This window comes from Coloeus monedula (genome assembly GCF_965178545.1).
Source record: "Coloeus monedula genome assembly, chromosome: 4".
NCBI classification, from domain to species: domain Eukaryota; kingdom Metazoa; phylum Chordata; class Aves; order Passeriformes; family Corvidae; genus Coloeus; species Coloeus monedula.
In genome coordinates this window covers 64,557,451-64,578,655 of record NC_138784.1, presented here as the reverse complement: position 1 = coordinate 64,578,655, position 21,205 = coordinate 64,557,451, and the positions used below count along the sequence as shown (strand labels likewise).

The 21,205-nt window shown below is 42.7% G+C and overlaps 1 protein-coding gene across 2 annotated transcripts in view; it reads right to left on the bottom strand.

Annotated features, from left to right (window-relative positions):
* RSBN1L (round spermatid basic protein 1 like) overlaps positions 1-9,880 on the bottom strand; it is a gene marked incomplete at its 5' end in the record, with an annotated part of 46,546 nt that extends 36,666 nt beyond the window's left edge. For both annotated transcript variants that reach the window (XM_082280889.1, XM_082280890.1), the window contains one exon: positions 9,286-9,880. In XM_082280889.1, coding sequence (XP_082137015.1) covers positions 9,286-9,880 — 595 coding nt within the window. The remainder of the gene's footprint in view (positions 1-9,285) is intronic.
* Between the last annotated feature and the right edge of the window lie 11,325 nt (positions 9,881-21,205).

The window sequence follows — 21,205 nt, the reverse complement described above, 5'->3', positions numbered from 1 at the left end:
CTTTCTAGGAATAGGTTACACAGACAAATCTTCCTCTCCAACCTGCTTCTCCCCAAAAAGGAATCTCTAATTTGTAAATCCCCTGCAACTTGAGTATGAAATTGGGTAAACTGTACAACAGGAGTTAATGTAATGCTCTGAAAGACACTCAGTTAGTAGGCAGTAACACCAGGCTTGATTTATAACCTGTGCTGAATGTTCAACTCAGCCAGAACTACAATTATCATGGGAAGACCTAGATTTTATCTCAGCATTTTTGTATGGTTAAGAGGCACACTTGACTTCTGCTTTCACTTACAAATCAAAGCAAGATTGAAGAGCATATACAAATGTTGAGTCTTGCTGAAAGAGGACAAAAGAAAGACTGAAAGAATCCTTTACTGCCAGCTCATAAAAAGCATCACAGGCCAATGAATCTTCCAGTTTTGTCAGAAGCAACACAAGGACAGAGAACCTTTTAAAGAGCCTCCAGTTTATTTTCACATCTACAAAGCAATTAGAGTCAATGGCAAAACCTTCCTGACAAAATGTGTTCTGTAACATCCCCCAGCAACAGCCACAAGCAAATCGTAACTTAAGTGACTGCAAATACAATGTAAATGCAGCTGAGAGAAGTTTGGAGTAAACTTTCCTTTTTGGAAATCACAGTATTGTAACAAAACCAGTGTAGAGCCTGACGCAAGTAAAAAACAGTTGAGAAGCTCAATTTGAATGTACAGATTTTCTGGTTTCCTCCCTCAAAGTTCACAGAATAGATAAACAATTAAAAAAAAAAAATCTTTGCACATTAAAAAAAACAACCCTATATTGAAATGAGAGTTATTCGCTGAATTAACACTTGAGCTTAATTCTCAGTTCAAATGTCTTCAGTTTATGCGTATTAATAAGTATTTTCTAGTCTGGCTTGCAGAATTCAAACACAATGCTCAAACGAAATTCTGCAGATTATTCTCCTCAGGGACATCCAGAAACATGAACATTCCTCACAAAAATCCTGCTTTAAAATGAATACCTCCAACACTAAGCAATTTACAACCTACATGTCATAGACTAAACAAGCTGTGAGCAACACTGGCAAGGGAAAACAAGAAAAACTTGTTCTGTTGAAGTTATGAAAACCTGGAATGCTCTTGTACATCTTTTTTGACCTTTACCAGTAGAAGCTACTACTGGTCTCCATTTCATTTGTAGGGCAACAGGATCACAAAGTAGTAAAAGGTAGAAAGATGTTTATGATAAGCTTTCCATGTCCACAGAATATTCTGCAGTTAGCTTCCACCAAGACTACTCCTAACAAATAAAAAAGAAAAATAAAAAAATCTTGACCTGCTGAGGGAACAGGATGAAATGAACCCACATGGAAACAATGTAGCCCAAATACAGAGACTTCCTAGGCCTTTACATACCTCTAAAGATACTAAAACGAAGAGGCAACCGTTTGAAATAACTTGTATACCAGGGCAAAAAAATCTATCTTTTCATGAAGCTTGTCCCACCTACCAAAACACACACTTTTACTTTATATGATTTTGACAAAGAAATACACTGGTCAGGAAATAACTGGTCACAGACTAAACAGAGTTTGCAAATACTCCCTACCGGCATTAAAAAAAAAAAAAAAAAAAAAAAAAAAAATCCAAGGACAGTAGGAATCAGCTATGGAAGTTCAGTAAGAGCTATGTTCAAGTCCTTAGTTTTCAAGCTCTACTGCCAGAGGGGAAAATAGTAAGTCTCTATTACTATAAAGTTATTTCTTACTCTTGTAGCAAGTTGACTGTGGCTGGACATTAGGTGCCCACCAAAGCCACTCTAGGACTCCCTTCCTCAGTTGGACAGGGGAGAGAAAATACAACAAATGGCTCATGGGTTGAGGTAAGGACAAAGAGAGATCATATGTAGTATCCAGTTACTGTCATGGGCAAAACAGACTCAATTTTGGGAAAAAATATTGATTTATTACCCATCAAAAGTAGAGTAAGGTAATGAAAAACAAAAACTAAATGTTAAAAACCATCTTCCCCCTGTCCCTCCCTTCTTCCCAGGCTTAACTTCACTCCCATTTTTCTCTACTTCCTCCCCCTGAGTGACACAGGGGGATGGGGACTGTAGTCAGTTCATCAAATGTCACCTCTGTCACACCTTCCTCCTTAGGGGGGCAGCGGGCAACTCCTCTCATTCTTCCTCTGCTCCAGTGTGAGGTCCCTCCCACAGGAGACAGTACTCCACAAATTTCTCCAATGTGAGTCCTGCCAAGGGGCTGCAGTTCTTCACCCCCAATGTGCATCCTTTTCCATGCAGCGCAGACCCTCAGGCACAGCCTGCTCCAGTATGGTGCCCCATGGGGTCATAAGTCCTGACAGCAAACCTGCTCCAGCATGGGGTCCTCTTTCCATGGAGCCCTGCCAGGTCCTGCCAGGAGCCTGCTCCAGCAAAGGTCCCCTATGGGGTCACAGCCTCCCTTGCACATTCACCTGCTCCACTGTGGGGTCCTCCAGAGGTTGCAGGTGGGTCCCTGCTCCCCCATGGACCTCCCTGAGCTGCAGGGACAGAGCTGCCTCACCATGGGCTGCAGGGGAATCTGCTCCGGCACCTGGAGCACCTCCTGCCCCTCCTTCTGCACCGACCTGGGTGTCTGCAGGGCTGCTCCGCTCAGATATTCTCACTCATCTCTCCAGCTGCAACTACTCCTCTGCAGTAACTTTTTCCCCCCTCTTAAAATATATAATCCCAGACATGCTACCACCATCACTGGTAGCTTCTCAAAGAATCCACCCCTGTATTTCCCCTGCTACCAAAACCTTGTCATGCAAACCCAATCCAACTCTAGTAAATAAACAAGTATCCTTTTTAAAATACAGAGCTTTGTAGGAATAAGTACCCCTGTTTTAAGAAAATATAACACCCAAGGAATTAAGAGATTTCTACATGTTTCATTCAAATTCACAGTAAAGAGTGTCACCACAAAGTCCACATTCTTTGCTTTGCATGTCACAGAAACAGTACACCCACACACAAAAGAAATGCTGCAACAGCAGTATATTAAAGAAATGCTACATACAGACAAGGAAGAATTTTATTATGATGTGTTCCATCTCACCTTTCTAAAGGGTATCTGAAAAATATTTTCACTTTACAACGATTCTACACAATGAACTGAATTGATTAAGAATGATATGCATACTTCCTCCTCTAATTCCAAAGCTACTTTTTGTGGATGGTAGGTTAAGTACATAAACAAAAGAAATGGATACACACATTTAACCAGATCTTTGCCTCTGCTGCAAGCTTTCTACAGACAAAAAGGTAAACCAAGAGCATAGAAAATGAGTCAAGTAGGAAGTGCTCTTTAGTGGATGGACTACATGCAACTTGGTAGCTGTCACTTGGGAAATTTGCACCTTGAAGCCCATGCAGGAGCTCAAACAAGCAAGTCCATTTCAGCACTGAAAGAGGAGAGCTGAACAACCCTGTCAGATGCCAAAAGCTGCAGCTGCTTTGCATCAGTTTTCCAGATGGTAACTCACATTAGTAGTCAGTCATAGACTATGTTCAAAGTATTCTGCCTCTCTCTCCTTCGTTTGATTTAAGGGCTGTCACTGCACATGAGGCAAAATATTTACAGACTACTGCTAAGGGACACCATCAATATGGATGACACCACCAGCAGTGTAACTGAAAGGAAGCAGGGATAAGGAAGAGCATACAAGAACACCAGTCACCATCCCTTCCATTGGCACTCTCCTCACTTTAAACAAGCACCCATAAAAATAAAACCTCAAGAAGCCATGTTTAACTGGTTATGCAGGTATCATGAAGTACATTTAATATCACCATGTAAAGAGCTTTGACACCTGCACTTATTAAATCCTACAATGTACACTGGAGAGCAGGTTTCCCAACTTAACAAACATGGACAAACCCATATAGTCTTTCCATGACACAAAAAAATCATCAAAAAAGGGATAGTTTTCACATCCCAAGAACCAGGAATATCTGGCTGGCACTCCTTTCAGTAATTTAAGTTTAGAATACAAGTTATAACTAAAGAAATCCCTTTATCAGGCAAGAACATTTCCCCAAGCTCTTCAGTGAATGGAAAGGGAGACAGATCCCTTTCAGAAATAAACACTTCCAAAAAACTTAAATATAATCTTTACAGTTCCCAGTTCCTTTAAGCTTCGCACTTCTAAGGAGATCTCCTACATACAGAACTGAATGAGCCAAGTTTGAGCTCGAGCACTAGGGAGTTGCATCAGAAATCAGTAACAGAGAATGTGACAGCTGCAAACAAGGCCTCTACAAGAGGTTTCAGATCAAATGCTTCAGCCTCCTGATCTTGTGTCAACTAAGAAAAATTATTTGGTATTCTAAAATCAGAGTAAGTTTCTGCTGCATAAATTACACACAAAGCTGGATTCTGGGGTACAGGAGGGGCATGGTTTTCCAGCTTAGGAGGATTTTGTTCTGCCTAGCAAGCATCAGCTTATCAAAAAGGGGCCAGGGTCCCTCAAGAAAAAGATGCACTGCTCCAAATTATCCCAACATTGCATATTTACATTAATGTTACTACTGTCTCTGAAAACTGAGCTGCATGTAAATCTCAAAGCATCAAAAGAAATTTGAGAAGTCATTCTTCCTCCTGAACACAACACTTAAAACCCTAAACACTTACTAGACATTGCTGCTTACAGTAGGGTATCTAAATAGAAATATATTGAAGAATTCAGACAAGAGTGACCAAGAGACCTCATAAGCATGAAAATGACTGCTGAATTTAAAGGGTTCAGCAGAGAGGAGGGGGAAATGAGTCAAGCCACATAGTAGAAGAAAAATAAAAAAAAGAAAGTAAATAGAAGTTAACAGAAGGAGGAAATGTTTAGCAGAAGAAAAAGAAAAAAAACCAACAACCTAACAAGGAAGATGCATGGCCTCAGTTCTAAGGAAGGGAAAAAGAAGATCCAAAACTTTCTACAACCTACTTTGCTAACAGAGACTACGAAATTAGCATCCCACTGGATGCAAACCAAAATTATTAAGACTGAAAAGTCTAACGTCTTGAAAGCTAAAATCCCAGAAGGGTCATACAATACAAGGTCACAGTTACCAGAAGAATCACTGCTAAAAGCTCATCTGAAATCTAATCTTAACTATCCTTCAAAGACAGCAGCAGCAGAAAGGGGGGGGGGGGGGGGGGGGGAAGGAAGGAGAGTTAAAAAAAAAATAGACTAATATTAAAAACAAGAGCTACAACACCATTTTTAGCTTTCCTGCTCATATGGGGAATCCCCAGTTGCAAGTCAAAAGATGTCAATCTCATTTTGCAACTGCTTGCACATTGAGGCAATCTTATCAGCAAACGGATCATTGGGGAAAAAAAAGGCAGGAAGGAAAGGGAAATTGTACACAGAAACGACAAGAAAAACAGAAAAGACTGATCATGCAACTGGATTACACCTTACCACAAGTATAGGGACCACAACCAAAAGCTTTTGGACAGGCATTGTCTAATTAAGAGGGGAGTGGCTGAGCTGAGCTTTGCACTGTTATGAAAACAATTTCAACTATGAACTGCTAGAGCAGAGTATCAGCTAAATGACTAACTGAATCAGCAGAGTCATAGCACGAACAGCAACCACTTCTGTCAGACTGACACCGTGTCTTAAAAACAAAAACATTGCACAACTTTAGTTCCACTATCAGAATGTACGTGACAAGTGAAATTTGAGCTTATTTTAAACAGCCTAAACCTCGTTATCTGCAGAACAAATCATGCATCCGGCAAAAGGTTCTTTCAAGTTCTCTGCATGGTAGATCATCTCTGAAGGGTTCACTGAACTCCATTCATTTAATGGAATCACAAGCTGTAAGGCCTGGTTATGACTCTGCAACTTAAAACTCTTTGCAATTAGTTAAAAGACCAGAGAAGTCTTTAAACAAAGACTTGAAAAAAAACATAAAAATTTTTGAAAAGCTTAAACACATCATCCATCTTGGCTATTACCAAGCTTAACATCTTCCTATCACTTAGGAAAGAAAGGTGCCTCAGAACTAGGCTCTCTTACATCGTAATTACTACTGCAAGTGAAGGACACACATGAGCTCCTACTATCAGCTTTTCTGAATGCAAGGTGAAAAATCTCAGTTTCCTCCTCAGTGTCAATACCCCTTATCATTACAGTAATTAAACTAAAATTAGGAAAATGCAATTGGTACTACTCTCAAGGCCAGATCTCACATTCATTTACTCCATATCATTGCATAACCTGATTCCCTGTATTATCTTGTCTATACCACAGTCCCAGCAATCTCATGAGACAAATTCTGCCATTCTTCTTCTGATTGCCCTAGCTTTGCTCCTCATTTTTTCTAGTACTGAGATCTGTGCAGGCCATCAGTCTCTCTCACAAAGGTAAAACTTTTTCTCCTCACACCCCTAGAGCTCTGTGTAGCAAGCACACAGCTCACTGACCAGAAACAAGACCCCTCCTCATTCACAGGCACTGGCATAACTGGGAATTCCACTCCATCCCACGTACCCCCCTGCAATGAATCTACATTTTGGCTGCAAAGAGGAGGACGGACTTCTTCCATTTTCAGAGCCTCAAAACAATCAAGGAACTCTCACCTATTCCACCTGCTTATCTCTTGGTATTTCTGCCTCTACACCTCTAGTCTCCCCACTGGCACAATTTTTCTTCTGGCAGGTGCAACACTGTTATGTGTATCAGTTCTGAATGCTAGGAGAGAAAAACGATCAATACCATCAACTCCACATTGTCGCTCCTTTCCCACTGCACCAAAAGCAAAAAGGTTGTCTAACTGCAGACTCCAGGAACAAGAGGCTGCACTTGCCTGCACGAGGTTGATTTTTAGAATGCACTAATGACAGCTTCCACAAACTCACCTCATTACACCTAAAGGAGCATATTTTATTCCTACTTCCCCACCCCTCATATATTCTGTGTGTGCAAGCTTTTCAGATTTTTGTAATTACCAAAAATCCTCCAAATTCACCAATGTCCTATCTGCAGGCTGCCTAAAATTTTCATTCTCCTCCTATTTTACTGTCCTCTAACCTTCCTGGCCTTTTCTACAGCACCTAAGTATAATATATTTTGCCCCAAAACAAGATCAGAATCACCTCCATACTGCTTTTGCCTGCTATTTTCCTTTCATGTCAGTATTTCAAATTCCTTCCACATTCACTCATTATATGCTGCAACCACAGTCCCTCTGGTATCTTTTTCCAGTCTGTGCCATAGCTTCAGCACTCCTAATGCACAAGTCCTGACTATTCCACCCACCCACCTTAATGTCATTCTTAGCTCTCCTCTGTACGTAGGATTCTACGTGCCTGCCCCCCAGCCATTCTTTTCTCCCTGCATCATAACTGCATTTTTCCCTTTCCTCTCTGCAAAGAAATTATTCACAGATTAACAGCACAAACCTGTTCTTTAATCTACAGTCAAATACTGAACTTTTGAAAAGCTGGCAGCTCTCAGCAGAAGACTCACCTTCTCACAGCCTTCTTTCTAAAAATAAACAGTTTAATTAAAATAAAGTTCTTCTTTTATATAGGAAATTATGCCACGAAATTTTAGCTTTAGAAATTACTTCCTCTAAACAGAAATCTGTAGACTTGGGTGCCAAACAGGCATCATTTGCCTTTGAAAATTTATTTGTTGCATCTACTAAGTTTTCAAGGAATAAATGTGAGGTTAAAGAATCTGTTCTGAGCACCCAGCAACCAAAAAAATAAAGAATTTGTGCCTGTCAGTATATAACCTCTGAGAAAAGTATCTTTTCCACATACAAGGGGCAGAATCTCCTCTTTAGAGACAAATCACATCAATTATTCAGTTAACACTATCAGTGTCAATTTCTTTTACCAATGTGAAATAATATTTCATCTTGTTATTGTAATATTGTTCCAAGATTTACAAACATGACTCTTCAACACTAGTAGGACACTACGGCAATCTGAGCAAGTATGATTATTAATTACATAGCTTTGCTAGAAGGCTATTGGGTGAGTTTCTCAGCAGCTATCCTTGAAGACAAGATGATTTCACCAACATTAAATGGGTACTGAGCATCATTCTAAAGACTTTTTCCAAGTCACCTTTTGGACAGGAGAAAGGGGGGAAAATGGAACCCTTGAAAGCTCTGAAATTACATACTTAAAACCCACTTGTACAAAATTTAAAAACAAAAAAAAACCTCAATGGGAAGTGAATCATACACTAAGATACTCAAAGGAAATAAGTGGAAAATGCAGTAAGGTAGCCAGACAACATAATCAATAGATAAAAAGGCATATTGATATTTCTCTACAAGCTTGGCTGATCCTGTAATTACAGGTACAGGCCACAATCAAAGTAACCTAAATTTACACAACAGCTGTAATTTATCTTTCCATTAAAAGAAAGGAAACTTGATTAAACTAGGTAATGGAGTGCACGTTTCAAATTCCTCATATTTCAATGTAAATCTAAAAGCATCAACATCTGGTTTAAGGTCACTGGAGACTAGGAAAGGACATGCAAGAAATAAAAGCATGTATTCTTGTACTGTCTTCATATAGTCATGCATTGTCTTTTAGTTCCCAAGATTTACTGTTGATCACAGCAGGAATCCAAGCAAGACTCTTGCCTGACATCTTGTCCTACCTCGTATGGCCATTTTTGTCCAGCCTCACTAATGAACTAACCCAGCACTCCACCCCTTATCCTGAAGGCTTTGAGCATTCCTTGGCAGATGTGATCTTCAAGAAATAAAAAGATTGAAGCAGCAACTACATGAGATTCCAAAAGTCTAAGTATCTAAATTTTAACTGCATGCTCTCTAGTACTCAGTGACTTAGCCTGTAAAAAATAATAACCTAAGAAACGAGATCATTCACGGTTTAATTTTTAAATTAGGGTGATTTTTTGAAACGCGCTCTCCGTTGTTCCCCAATTCAGTTTTGTTCGCACATTTCTAATAAATTACTGGGCATCCTCATTTCCCTAATAGGTAACAAAACCTAGGACCTCTGGCAGCTTCTGGCTGACGCCATCGCTAATTCCACACCCCCTTTTTTGACAGGATTGACGGCGGACTGAGCCGCCGCTGCCTTCCCCACGAACTTACACAACGCCAACGGTGTGTGACCGGCTGCAGCACTGCCCGCAGCCCCCGGCCCGGGTCACAGCCACCTCCCGCTGCCGCCGGGCAGCTCCACCGAGCCCCCTGCGCTCGCTGCCCCTTCCAGCCCCCCGCTGCCGGCGCTGCCCCGCCGCTCACCTTTCGGGAACAGCAGCTTCACCTCCCCGTTCTCCTCCCGGCTCAGGGCCCCGCCGCCATCTCCCGCCGCCGCCACCACGGGCAGCGCCCCGTGCTTCCTCCTCTCCTTGTCCCGCTTTTCCTTGGGTCTCTTGGGCTTGGCGCTGCCGCCGCTGCCTCCGCCTCCCGCCTCGGCCGCCAGCGCCAGGCGGTGCCGGTGGTGGCGGTGCTGGTGCTGCGGGCGGGACGAGGAGGGGGAGGCGGACGGCGGCAGCAGCACCGCGGGCGGCAGCAGCTTCCGGGACAGCGGGGAAGGGAAGGCGAAGCCCCCCGTGCCCGCCGAGGGGCCCGAGGGCAGCGTGGCGAAGCCCCACGGCGCAGGGCCGCTGTAGCTCGGCACGACCGCGGGCAGCGGCTGCTTGGCGCTCCCGCCACCGCCGCCCCCTTCACCGTTGACGCGCTTAGCGCCCTTCAGGCTCCGCTCCTCGGCTCCCTTCACCTTCTTGGCGGCCGGCTGGGATCCGCGGGAACCTTTGGCGTCCGGGGCCGCCCTGGAGCCGAGCGGCTCCTGCTCGGGAGGCGCCGCGCCACGACCGGGACTGGGCGGCTCCGCCATCTTGGGCTCCGGAGTCTATTTACTCTCGGCTCGCCCCAACCGACAGCGCCGAGGGGCGGGGCAGCGCCCTCACCTCGCCCAATGGGCAGGGGGGGCTCCGGACTGACAGCGAGAGTAGCCAGTCGCAGGGCGGGGAGAGGGGGCGGGCTCTCAGGGGATTGGGGGCGGTGGCTCGGCTGAGTGCGCACGGCGCGAGTGGGCGGGGGCGCTGTAGGGGCGGGAGCGGGGACGTGATGGGAGCGCAGCGGGGACCGGAGCGGGGGAGAGGTGGCGCTCCTGAGAAAGGCGTTTGTTTGGGAATAAAGAAGGTTTGGATCCCGGTGCATCCCGGGGGTTTCGGTAATGCCTCAGGGTTTGGGCTTCTGCTCTCTGGGACCGGCTGACGGGATCCCGGCAGCCCCGCGGGCTGTTCCTGGAAAGGGCGTTTGTTTGGGAATAAGGGAAGTCTGGAGTAGCGCCGTTCCCGGTGGATGTACCCTGGGAGGCGATACACCGGTCCCTCGGCATGTCCCGGGGACGAAGGGCGTTGTTCGATGGGCGCGCTCTGTAACGGCCTGAGCCCGAGTTTTCCACACTCTCCCGCATCCTCGGAGGGAGTCACATAAAGCCTGGAAGCGGAGGGCCTGCTGGGTGGAAGGCAGAGGCTGCGGGGGTCAGCGGCTGTGCGAGGGGCCGATGCCATCCCGCCGGGACAGTCGGGTGTCTGTCACCAGCGGGATCACTGACCGCCCTGCCTCAGGGAAGGGATTTGAGCTCAATGTGCCAAGTAGGAGTCCCCAGCCGTGCCTTTGGCGTCTAAAGTTGCCATAGCCGCGGTTCAGGAGCAGACTGAAATTGCCCCAAGTCCTGGTGTCAGCCGGAAGCGTCGCGGAAATGAGCAGAAGTTTCCTGGAGCGTTCGCATTGCCGGGCTCCCGCTCTGGTCAGTCACACCTGAGGTCTCCTGGTTGCAGCGGGAGGAACAGAGTCGCTGCCACATTAAATCGAACCTGGCAGATGGCAGCCAGATCAAGTTGCTCTGAGAAGTTCTGTACGCGATGTATCAGCAGGCAAACAAGGTTTTAAGTTTAGATTTTTTTGCTCCACAGACCATTTTCATTTGAGCTGCCACTGATCAGCCTCAGAATAAGCTCCTAGCCCTTGGGTTATCTCCTCCTTTGTTTCATTTTCTTTTGAAATTACAAACCAGGCTGAATGCAGTTCAGTGTTGATCTCAACAGCAGCAAAGAATAAATTTTCTGTATCCAGACAACTCTGCTTTTTCCTCAGATGTTTCAAGTTCCGCTACTGTGAGAGTGTGAGAGAGAATCCTCAAACTGTATTTCTGGGCCTGATGGGGAAAATGGCATCTACATCAAAGGAAGAACATTTCACAGCAGGTATTTGAGCAAACTCAACTCACATTCAATCCCAGACTGAAATCCAGGTACAAATCTACCCATATGTACATAAGCTGGTAAACTAGAGTGGGCTTATGAGTATGAAGGTCATTTTCTGCTCCCTCAGAAATGTTTTATTTGTATCAGTGGATGAGAAAAACCTGTGCATTTTAACAGACATGTCTCTTTTCCAGGTTAAGTAAAGGTGACCCATCCACCTTAGTCAAAAATCAGTGATTTTGTCTCAGTTGATGTTACAGGTGCCATGAAATGCGCACAAGGCCATTGGTATCCCTATATACCAGTCCCTAATGGAAACTGGATTGTGGTGACTCATGGCACTGTCTCAACTTCACAGGCTTTACAACCAAGTTCATCTTCCTTTTATGCTGGTATTGATACCAAGTCAACAGTATATTAAGTTCATTCAAACTTCAGGTAACTCACAACCATATTTTCACCTCTCGCTTTTGGGGGCTTTGAGAAACAGAAGAGCACTGTTTCTTTGTTCTTTAACTGGAGTAAATCCTAGGGCTTGGTTTTGGTTCAAGGAACTTCACCACAACCTCTGTGAAATGCCAGTCACCTAGGAGTACATTACTTTTCTCCATGCAGCAGGCTCAGCAAGACTTATTAGGCTAATAAGGCTGGATAGCTGTATAAATAGCTGAATATCTTGATATGTGCACTTATATCAATGTTAATAATTAAGACAGTTTATATTTCTGAACTTTGTATTGGATATGCTTGGATGTCTAAAAAATGCATTGAATCGTAATGCAACCCAGAAATACAAAAATAGGTACAGAGATAAAACTGTGAAAGGAGAACTCATAGCCCAACACTAGATTTAAAAACTGATAAATAAACTTAAAAATGTGCAGCAAACTTTAGCAGCTGACAATATGCTACTAAACTCAGGTCAAGCTGAAGTTGTTTCCTATGCTTTCTGAAGTAGCATATTGTGCTTGTAAGCATAAGCCAAGTTTTTATTACTGAATTCTTTATAGAATTCAGCTGGAGCAAGATGACAGAGTACGTATTACATGTAATTGTTGCTTGTTGGAAAGCAGTGTGACTAATGTTTGGAGGTTTGCTGCTGCTATCTCATACCCATTTGTCAGCAGAGAAAATTGCAGGGTGCATGAAATTCAGAAGCCAGCTCTGCTTCAGCTCCCAGTCATGCTGCTGTACGAGCATTAGAGGGAGGGGTGTTGTCCCTGTCACTTGTTTTGTCACCAATCACACAGATACATTAAAGTGTTCCACCATACCTATGGTGAGCATGCATTCCAGAATATTAAAACTAAATTTCAGGGTGTCTTCCTTACTACCTGTTTTTACTTTAATTAAACCTCTTGCTGCTGGCACACACACCCCAGGCAGACACTCCTGAATGAGACAGACAAGATAAGAAACACAAAAACTGCTTCAGAATAAAGAGCATCTTTAACAAAGAGGGTGTAAATACAAGCAGTATACCTTGTGTAAAGTACAGGTTAGAATCACAAATTTGTTCTGATGCTAACTGAAATGAGTGAAATACATATGCTTATAATGAAATGATACCATCTCGAGAAACGTTGTCAAAACACTTCCCCCAAACCAAACTACTACAGAGAAATACAGTAGTCTCATGTCACAACTCCAGTCTGCTGCAGAGAGATAGCTGTGTGAACTGGGAGTCTTAGTGGGGGTCAGTCCTTGAGGGGTGTTGGCAGCACCCCACACACAGAGACCAGAGAGCTCATCTTTCAACAGAAGCCTTTAAACTGATTATGGAAATTATATCAATGTGCTTTTGTCTATTATTTTATATGCAGGTAGGGAAATCCATGAAGGCTTTCTAGACCATGGAAACTGAAATGAGGCAAAACCATAACAGTAAAGATGTCAGGCACAAAGCAGTCCAGTATCCAACATACATTAAAAATAAGCTTCCCATGTTATTAGGTTGCTTATTACAAATGAATTGCCATTTTAATTAGGATAATTATGAAATACTGATCTAAATGGTTATTAATCAAAACACTTACTTAAACAAGTTAGTGTATACATTCACCTAAACTTAGAATCATTTCAGACAGCCCTTATAAAATAAAAAACTGAATGTAAATGTTGTACACAGGTGTTTTGGCTTTTTGCTCTTAGCTGCCTACCAAAGTGATGCTTTGTAGCCCTACTCAGGTCTTTAAATAGAAAAACAGCTTCCAGAAATGTTATTCAATCTCTTTATAATTCCAACGGTTTGTTCTCCATGTGCTTACTTCCTTGGTTTGGCATCTGCTCAGTTCTTAAGTCAAGCATGGAAATAATTGTGCCAAGTGTAAATTGAAAACATTCGATAACACTTAGACATCTTTATGCTGGTTTTTGTCTGCAAAATTAGCTAACTGTAATTTTTAATGCTATTCATTTTTTCTTCAAACTCACTGAAAGTCAGTTAATTCATCTTTGGAAGTGGAGGTGAAAACTGGCCTTGTGTGCACAGAAATGTACTGACAAAGGTGTTCTCATCATGTGATTTATTTTAGAAGAGCCTCATTTTCCATAGTCAGGGTTTTCAGACCAACCAGTGACATATCCAAATACTTCTGCAATTACCACCCAAACAATTGAACTAAATGAGACACTGGGGACTAACTTGGCTCAGAACTGGGAGCTGCTGACAGCATGACCAGCCTTGCTGCAGGGTGATAAGAACTGTCCCCTCCTGCCGTTGTCCTTTGCAAGGGACAGTGTCCCCACGCCTGAGCAATGGAATGTGCATCTTTGATCAAATCTGTGACCAAGGCCGTGGTTATCCTAAGAAGCCTTTTTTCCCCTCAGAAGCAGCAGATGTCTCTGCTGACTGCTCAGGGTTGGTGGGTTAGACATTTGGCAGAGTGGCAGAGCAGACAACTGGGGACACTCATGGTTTTTATTACCCTGTTAATCTGCCAACATTTAAAGAATCCATAAAAACCACAAAAAGGAGTTTACACTTCGGGGAGGACCTACAGTACTTGTTTCTTGTTTAATGTTTTTTCAAACAGCTACAGATTACTGCTATAACAGCTCTTTAGTCTTTACAACTGGTTTCCTCACTTGTGTTTAACATGTGAAACACCCCAGCTCCAATATTTCTTTTTTGAAGTGTAATAACAATCACAACAATGGAGCAAACTTGGAAAGTCTTGATATGCACAGTTTTGAATGATACCTGCTTGCAGTTGAAAAGGCAATTTGCTTAGCTGTTATCCTCATAGCACCCAAAACCAATTTGACTATTTGAAAGATCTTTAGAATTTTTCAATACCAAAGATACATAATGACTAAAATCACTATGAAAGCGAGAGGATGCAAGCTGAGCAAAACTGTCTTCCCTTACATATGGAGGAGATGGATAAAAGTCTTATCCATTTTCTTATTTCAGTAACAATTAAGATACTAATTTTCTTCAAATGAAGCTGCTGGTTTGCAGCTCTGGATTTTTTACAGGTTAACAGCCTCCTCACTGCAATTTGAGATACCTGAATTCCCTGCTGCTTTGCACAGATCTGTGCAGATACTTAAACAAGTGGTCATTTTTTCATTTCCCTTAGAATCCACTACCATTAGATCCACCTTCACTTAAATCCCTCCAGAGTTTGTCCACTATATCCTGGCTGCATTTTAAAAAATACAATACAGAGTCTAAACCTTCTATCCCAGCAGATCTACTGCAGCTGCTACAGCAAGGCTGTGGCTGCTCCCATCCTTGAGGAAAGGAACACCGTGGGAGAAGGGCCCTTTCTGTGGGCTGTGCCTGGAAATCACCATCTTTTCTGCTTGTTGATGCTCCAGCTGCAAGCCACTCCAAACATCTTGGAGAGAAGGACCTGCAAGTCTTTGCTTCAGCAGGCACAGGAATCAGTATCTATTTGCTATGACAAGGACTTAGAGCAGCCACATTTCCCGTTGAGCTGTGCCTTCCTGGGCTCTAAATAGCCCCATACCCCATCCTGTCATTAGTATCAGCTTGGAAATTCTACAGTCTTCCAACAGGAGATTCCAATGGTTTCACAGGTGATTGTGGAACTAGTTTGGTTTTGAGTAAGGGCTTTTTTAGTATAAGTTTTGACATAGCCTCTGTATGTATCTTTAAGATCCTTTCCCACCCAAACCATTCTGTGATTCCATGAAAGAAAATGCACAGATTCTCCCAAACTAAACTTTAAGAGAATACTTATTCCTTAACAAGCAATTCTACGAGGTATGCATACCTCTTATTGTTACCAAAGAGTTCAAGTCAATGAACTGAAATCCATGTGGATTTCCTGATGGCTTTTTTTTCCTATCCCTAAAGGCCTATGGAATGATAAACAGATCAAAGAATGGTTGTAGAATGGTTGGGTTGGAAAGATCATCTCATTCCAACCTCTCTGCTGTGAGCAGGGACACTTTCCACTAGACCAGGTTGCTCGGAGTCCCATCCAACCTGGTCTTGATTTGGAGTACATTCAGTTCTAGGAAATTCAGGTTTTTGTGTCTTAGGTACAGGCACTTATTTGCAAAGTAGCAGTATATATTTGTAAGTGTCGATATAAAAAGAAAATCAACAGCTACTTATATGTAGCAGCTAATCTTTCACTGCTCACCTCAACTTCTTGGTCACATAAACAACATCTTCATGGAAAAATCCACAATAAAGAGCTTTCTGTCTGTTCACAAATTTTTTTCCACAGTAGAGGCAGCAGCTTATCAGATCAGTGCCCACAGTGATTCTGGGAAACAGTTAGTTTAAGACATACTGTTTAAAGTAAAAAAAAAAAAAAAAAAGCATTTGCCATAAGGTCTTCAGACTTTCTCTGATGTAACTGGAAGATAATTGCACCTGAAATTTCTACACCGTGGCACTAGGAAAGCATCTCACAGTATAAAGTCACCCAAAAATGTTTAAGTATGTGTACTGGATGGCAGTTAGGGGCTTTGGGGTTTACTCAGGATGGAAGGAACAACTTCGGTGTAAATCTAACACATCACTCTCAAACTCAGATCAGTCTTGAAATGGGAGCTCAGTGGGCTCCTCCTAGCCTGTTCATGTGAAATCACAATTGTACCTTGTTACTTGTACGGTCTTGCCCTGGCTTAGAGGCAGGAATGCTGAGCCTACATGATGGATAGCCCCACTTCCAGCAAATGTGCAGGACAGATTTATCATCTCACCACAGATTCTGGCCCAGAGGCTGCTCCAAGTGAGCTCCCTTGTGCTGGTTGCTTCTGATGCTCAGAGTTAATGGGGAGGTAGATGAAGAAGCAGATGGAAAAATTCTTCACACATTCTTAATCACAGAAAGAAGAGACACTAAAAAGTGCTTGCTTGATATATCTACATAACATCATTAAGATAAAATTTCTAATAAAAACTCCAGCCAGCCTTCTGAGTTGTGTAACTGAAGTGTGCAGCATTTTACAAGCAGTGACATACCCTGGTGCCCTTTCTGTGGACCTTACTGTTACACATATTTTTGTCTCTGGAGACCAAAGGGAGGATTTGTCTCATGGTTTCAAATATAAATTAGATAGGCACATGATGTGGTCTGTAGGAGCACCTATACATTTTATGCGTTATGGGGACTCCCTAGAGCACATCACATGTTCCAGAAGTGGTGAGGAGAGGAGCCCTGAACGGCTGAAACACAAAGCAGCATTTGGTTTAGTGACAAACGCTGCTTCGTTCCAAAATACCTCCCTGTGATCTGGGGACTGCAGACAGGCCCAAGAGTGGAGCTGCCTCTCTTGGAGCCAAACCCCTGCTTGAGGCAGGGTTGAGCTCAGTCTTTCGGACTAACGTGGAAGATCTCTAAGAAAGACCTTTTGGCTCACGTAGCCATTCCAACTTAACACCCAGAGGAGGTTGGCAGGTGCCTGAGGTCCAAGAGGCCTGATGTTTTTCATTTCTTTTAATTGTAAGACTAGACACCCCCTTTCATATGAATCAGGGACTCTGAGACCACCCTCCCTGTTGTGGAATAGCTACTCAAATGAAGGTTCAGTTTTTTCTAAACAGAACATGTGAAAGGCAGAAGTACCAGAGAATTAAATTCAGGACAACTTTGACCACCACCCACCATCCAAACGGTAAAGAACTAATTTACCTGTAGAAATATTTTTTGTAGGGTCTGAAACCTTATTTCCAAAAAGGGCAGATTTAGGGGAAAAAATACACTTGAGTGTTCTTTCCAGCATCAGTGAACTTGATCAGCTTGCTGTCTGATGACACAGAAGAGGCAAGAGCTGCTCAGCAGCTCAGAGCTGTTAGGTGTCTCACTAGTCCTAACGTATAATAAAGGTTGATTTACATTATAAAAAGAATCACTTGCATTGCTTCCTTCTTACCAGTGATTTACATGTCAACAGGCAGACAAAGATGTATTCATTGCATGGCAATGATATCATAAAGCGCCCTTGTTCAGGTATCACTTTGAAGTCTCAAAATTCCTGACAAGAGATTGCTTTCTGAACTTAACTTTCTTCACATCTCTACTTTTTCCACCCACTCCAGGATGGTTCAAAGGTCAGTTTATCCTTATTAGGGTTATTATCCTTATTTTTCTACCACCTTAGGGAGTAATCTTTGTCTGGGCCGCAAAACCCGAGGCTGAGACTCAATTGCAGATTTGAGCAGAAAATCCAACCCAACAATTTATTTAAAGAAGCGTCTTCCTTGAGCTGCATTCCTGTTATCCAACCACACCTCTCTGCCCTTCTGAGGAGCTTACAAAACTGGGAACCTGCTTAACAAGTTCACTTCAGCCTTTTATTACCCACAGGCAGAGACGTTTTACCCCTTGTACTTGCTACAGTTCAGCTCTTCCCACCTCTCTCCTCTGGCATTAGGTGCTCCTTGTTCTTCCCAACCCTGCCAGACTCACTTTTTACCACACACCAAGCAGAGACCATTCTTTGGATCACTTTATCCAGGCAATTTGCTTGATTTCTGAAGTGCTCAGAAATTACTCCCCCCAGATCTCATGACATGAGTTATGAATAATTTTTTAATTAACTTTTATAAAAACCAGTGTACAAGTGCTTTTTCAGAAAAGCCTGATGGTACGGGCCGTTCACATCAATGGGAAAAGTAACCCTAGATTCTCTACTGGAGTCCACAGGGATGGCTGCTTTGGCTTTCAATTGTCTCTAATGAAACAGATCAGATGCTACATTACTGCTTTTTAACAAAACTGCTAGCCTTTCACTGGTGGGTTCAGTTGTGTCCAGATACCACAGTAACATGTGGCATTAGTGTACCAGGCCCAACCTTCCTTCCCTTTCAGCCAAATAGTGTTCAGTGCAGGCAAGACTGACACCCTAAGATGAGAAGTGCACTGGGCAGGGCTGATAAAATGTGTAAGTGATATTACAAAGTTAAATATTCACCATAAAATATATACATTTTGGAGATGCAGCAAATAAAAGAACAGCTACAGCCAATATACACCAGAGCTGGCATGTTTCCTCACAAGGTTTGTGTCTTCTTCCTGCCAGTTTCTCCAGGCTCACTTGAACAATGAATACACCATTTAATGTGAAAACAGCAAGAAAGCAAATAAAAATTTGAACAAATGTAGCAAAAGACTTGAAAACACTCAGCTTATGAACCTGATGGGGTTTTTTTGCCCTTTTAACATTAGGCCAGAGATGTAGCAGGTGGAATATATACTGGGATGGAACCACACACCAGGTGTCTTCTCATGAAGAGTGGAGTCAAGTAAGCAGAAAAACTCGGCAGTCTTTGATACTCCATGTTTGAACAATGGGATCATCTTTGATCCAAGTCCAGCTCTTCATTTGACTTGACAGTCAAGCTCTCCATGAGATTGTGGCACTACCTACCCAAAGAGAAATTTTTTTGCCTGCTTGTGATCTTTTATACTAAGGACTGCAACTCTGTGGATCAAAGTAGGAATTGTAGATGTGAAAGACAACTTCCACCTCACTGCCTGAAATCCATGAAGCTCAGTCACGGTGCCTGAGGCAGAGCTAGCCACTGTCCTTATGAGTGCCCCAGAATGGCAAACATGGACACAGAACACTCAACCCCATGGATGAATACCTGCATTGAGCTCACCACAGCTGTTTACGTGCACAGGGTATGTAACTTTGCAGGATTTAAGCCAAAATGCAAAACTGATTTCTTACCTTGGCTTCACTACAGTAAGTTCTTCATGCAGACACAATATAATTTCAGAGGCAAGAGTTAAGTTGTTAAAGAAATCAACTGTTACAGCAACTACGACTGAATAGATCAAAACAGCAAACAACATTTTATTTGCTCACTGCTTTAAGACTGCAAATACTAAGCTTTTGCCATGTAGTCTTAGAAGCAATGAAGTGAAACATTTAGTACAGGTCTTAAGGATACCATGGCATTGCAGCCAAGAAAAGTTATTTTCTTGTTCTGTTTGACCCAATGCTTGATAAACCTGTGTTTTGATTAAGTACATGCGTTGAAATGGTTAGAAAAAGTCACATCAGAGAGCCTGGCTCTCTGATTAACTGGATGTTAACTAAGCCTGCTACTAACCAGTTCACAGCCTTGCTGTCTGAACAGGCTTTAGATGCTCAGAGGGCTCCAGAGTAGTCAGTGTGTTGTGCTGGCTGGCCCCAGCTATGCTCTGTCCTTGGTTCATGTGTTCCATGCATTTAACCCTGCGGTTTGGCCCACACAGGATAACCTCCCTTAGACACTGTTTCAGCTTATCAAGAGCTGAAGAGCATTTTGAGATTGTGAGAAAGACCCTTCTTTGGCAATGGGCTGTAGGAATTGCAACTTGTTTGTTTATACTGCAGAGATGTTACTCTTCCCTCAAAGTCTTGAGAAAATTCTCAAAGCCTCAGTTGTGTGCAATTTTATCCGGTTGCTCAGTTCCATTGTCCCAAGTCCTTAACTCCTTTTTCCTCCTCAAAATCCCCTTTTCAAAGCGATATGCATTGCTATTCTTTCCCTAGCCCAACCCTCTCTTGCTGAGTTCCCTCTCTCTGTCTGCAGCATGCCAGGGTTATGCTGCAGGCAAGAGCTTTGTATTTGGGTGCTTCCCAACAGTCTGACCTGCAGCTAAAAGCAACTGCTCCAGCAGCACGGGGTTATCACGCTGCCCAGTCATTGATCACACTTGATCTCATTCATTCTTTTAGAGATTTATCTCCAAAGAAACCCAATCCAAGATTCCAATACACAAAAACCCAGAGGTAATTCTTTGAGATTTTCATTGTTCTGCCCAGTTCCCGAGTTAGAAACTTCTTTAAGGAAAATTATGTGTAAATGCAGCAGGTTTTCCTAGTAGATAAGAAATAAAAATGCTGGCGTAATGCTCTAATTACTACCAAAATAGAAAGTTACCTGCCACATCAATGCACAACCTTACAGATGCTGAGTAATAAACAGTGGTATAAGCAGAGGTCAGCTTTCTTGAGACTTGAGAAATCACGTTTCTAAAGCATAGAGAACTCATTCTGCTTTTGATGTGATAATTCACTGCATGATTCGTTCAATATTAATACCTTTAGAAAAAATTAATCAATGGTATATTAGAAAAATACAGAAGGACAAACAAGCCAATGCAGCGGTTAGTCATAGAAATATGACTTGGGTTGAGTGGCATTACGTCTTCCTTGCTACAGTAATCACGTCAATGCCTGAAAAGCTGCACTTCAGAGATGAAAGCTGAAGACTGCTTTCAGAAAAAATAACATGAAAGACTGGAACTAAACAGGATTGATTTCAATATATATACAAAATGGCTTCAGTGATAATTCACAAGCCAGTGTAATACTCTAAACCCTTTTAGATTCCATTTCAAATCAGCCACAAGGTTGATTGGGTTTTTTTGATGAAGCTGTTAAGATGATAATATTTCAAAGTTATGACATGAAAGTCCCCAGTGTAAAGCATCCAGACCTGCAGTTATCTCTGCACCACCCAC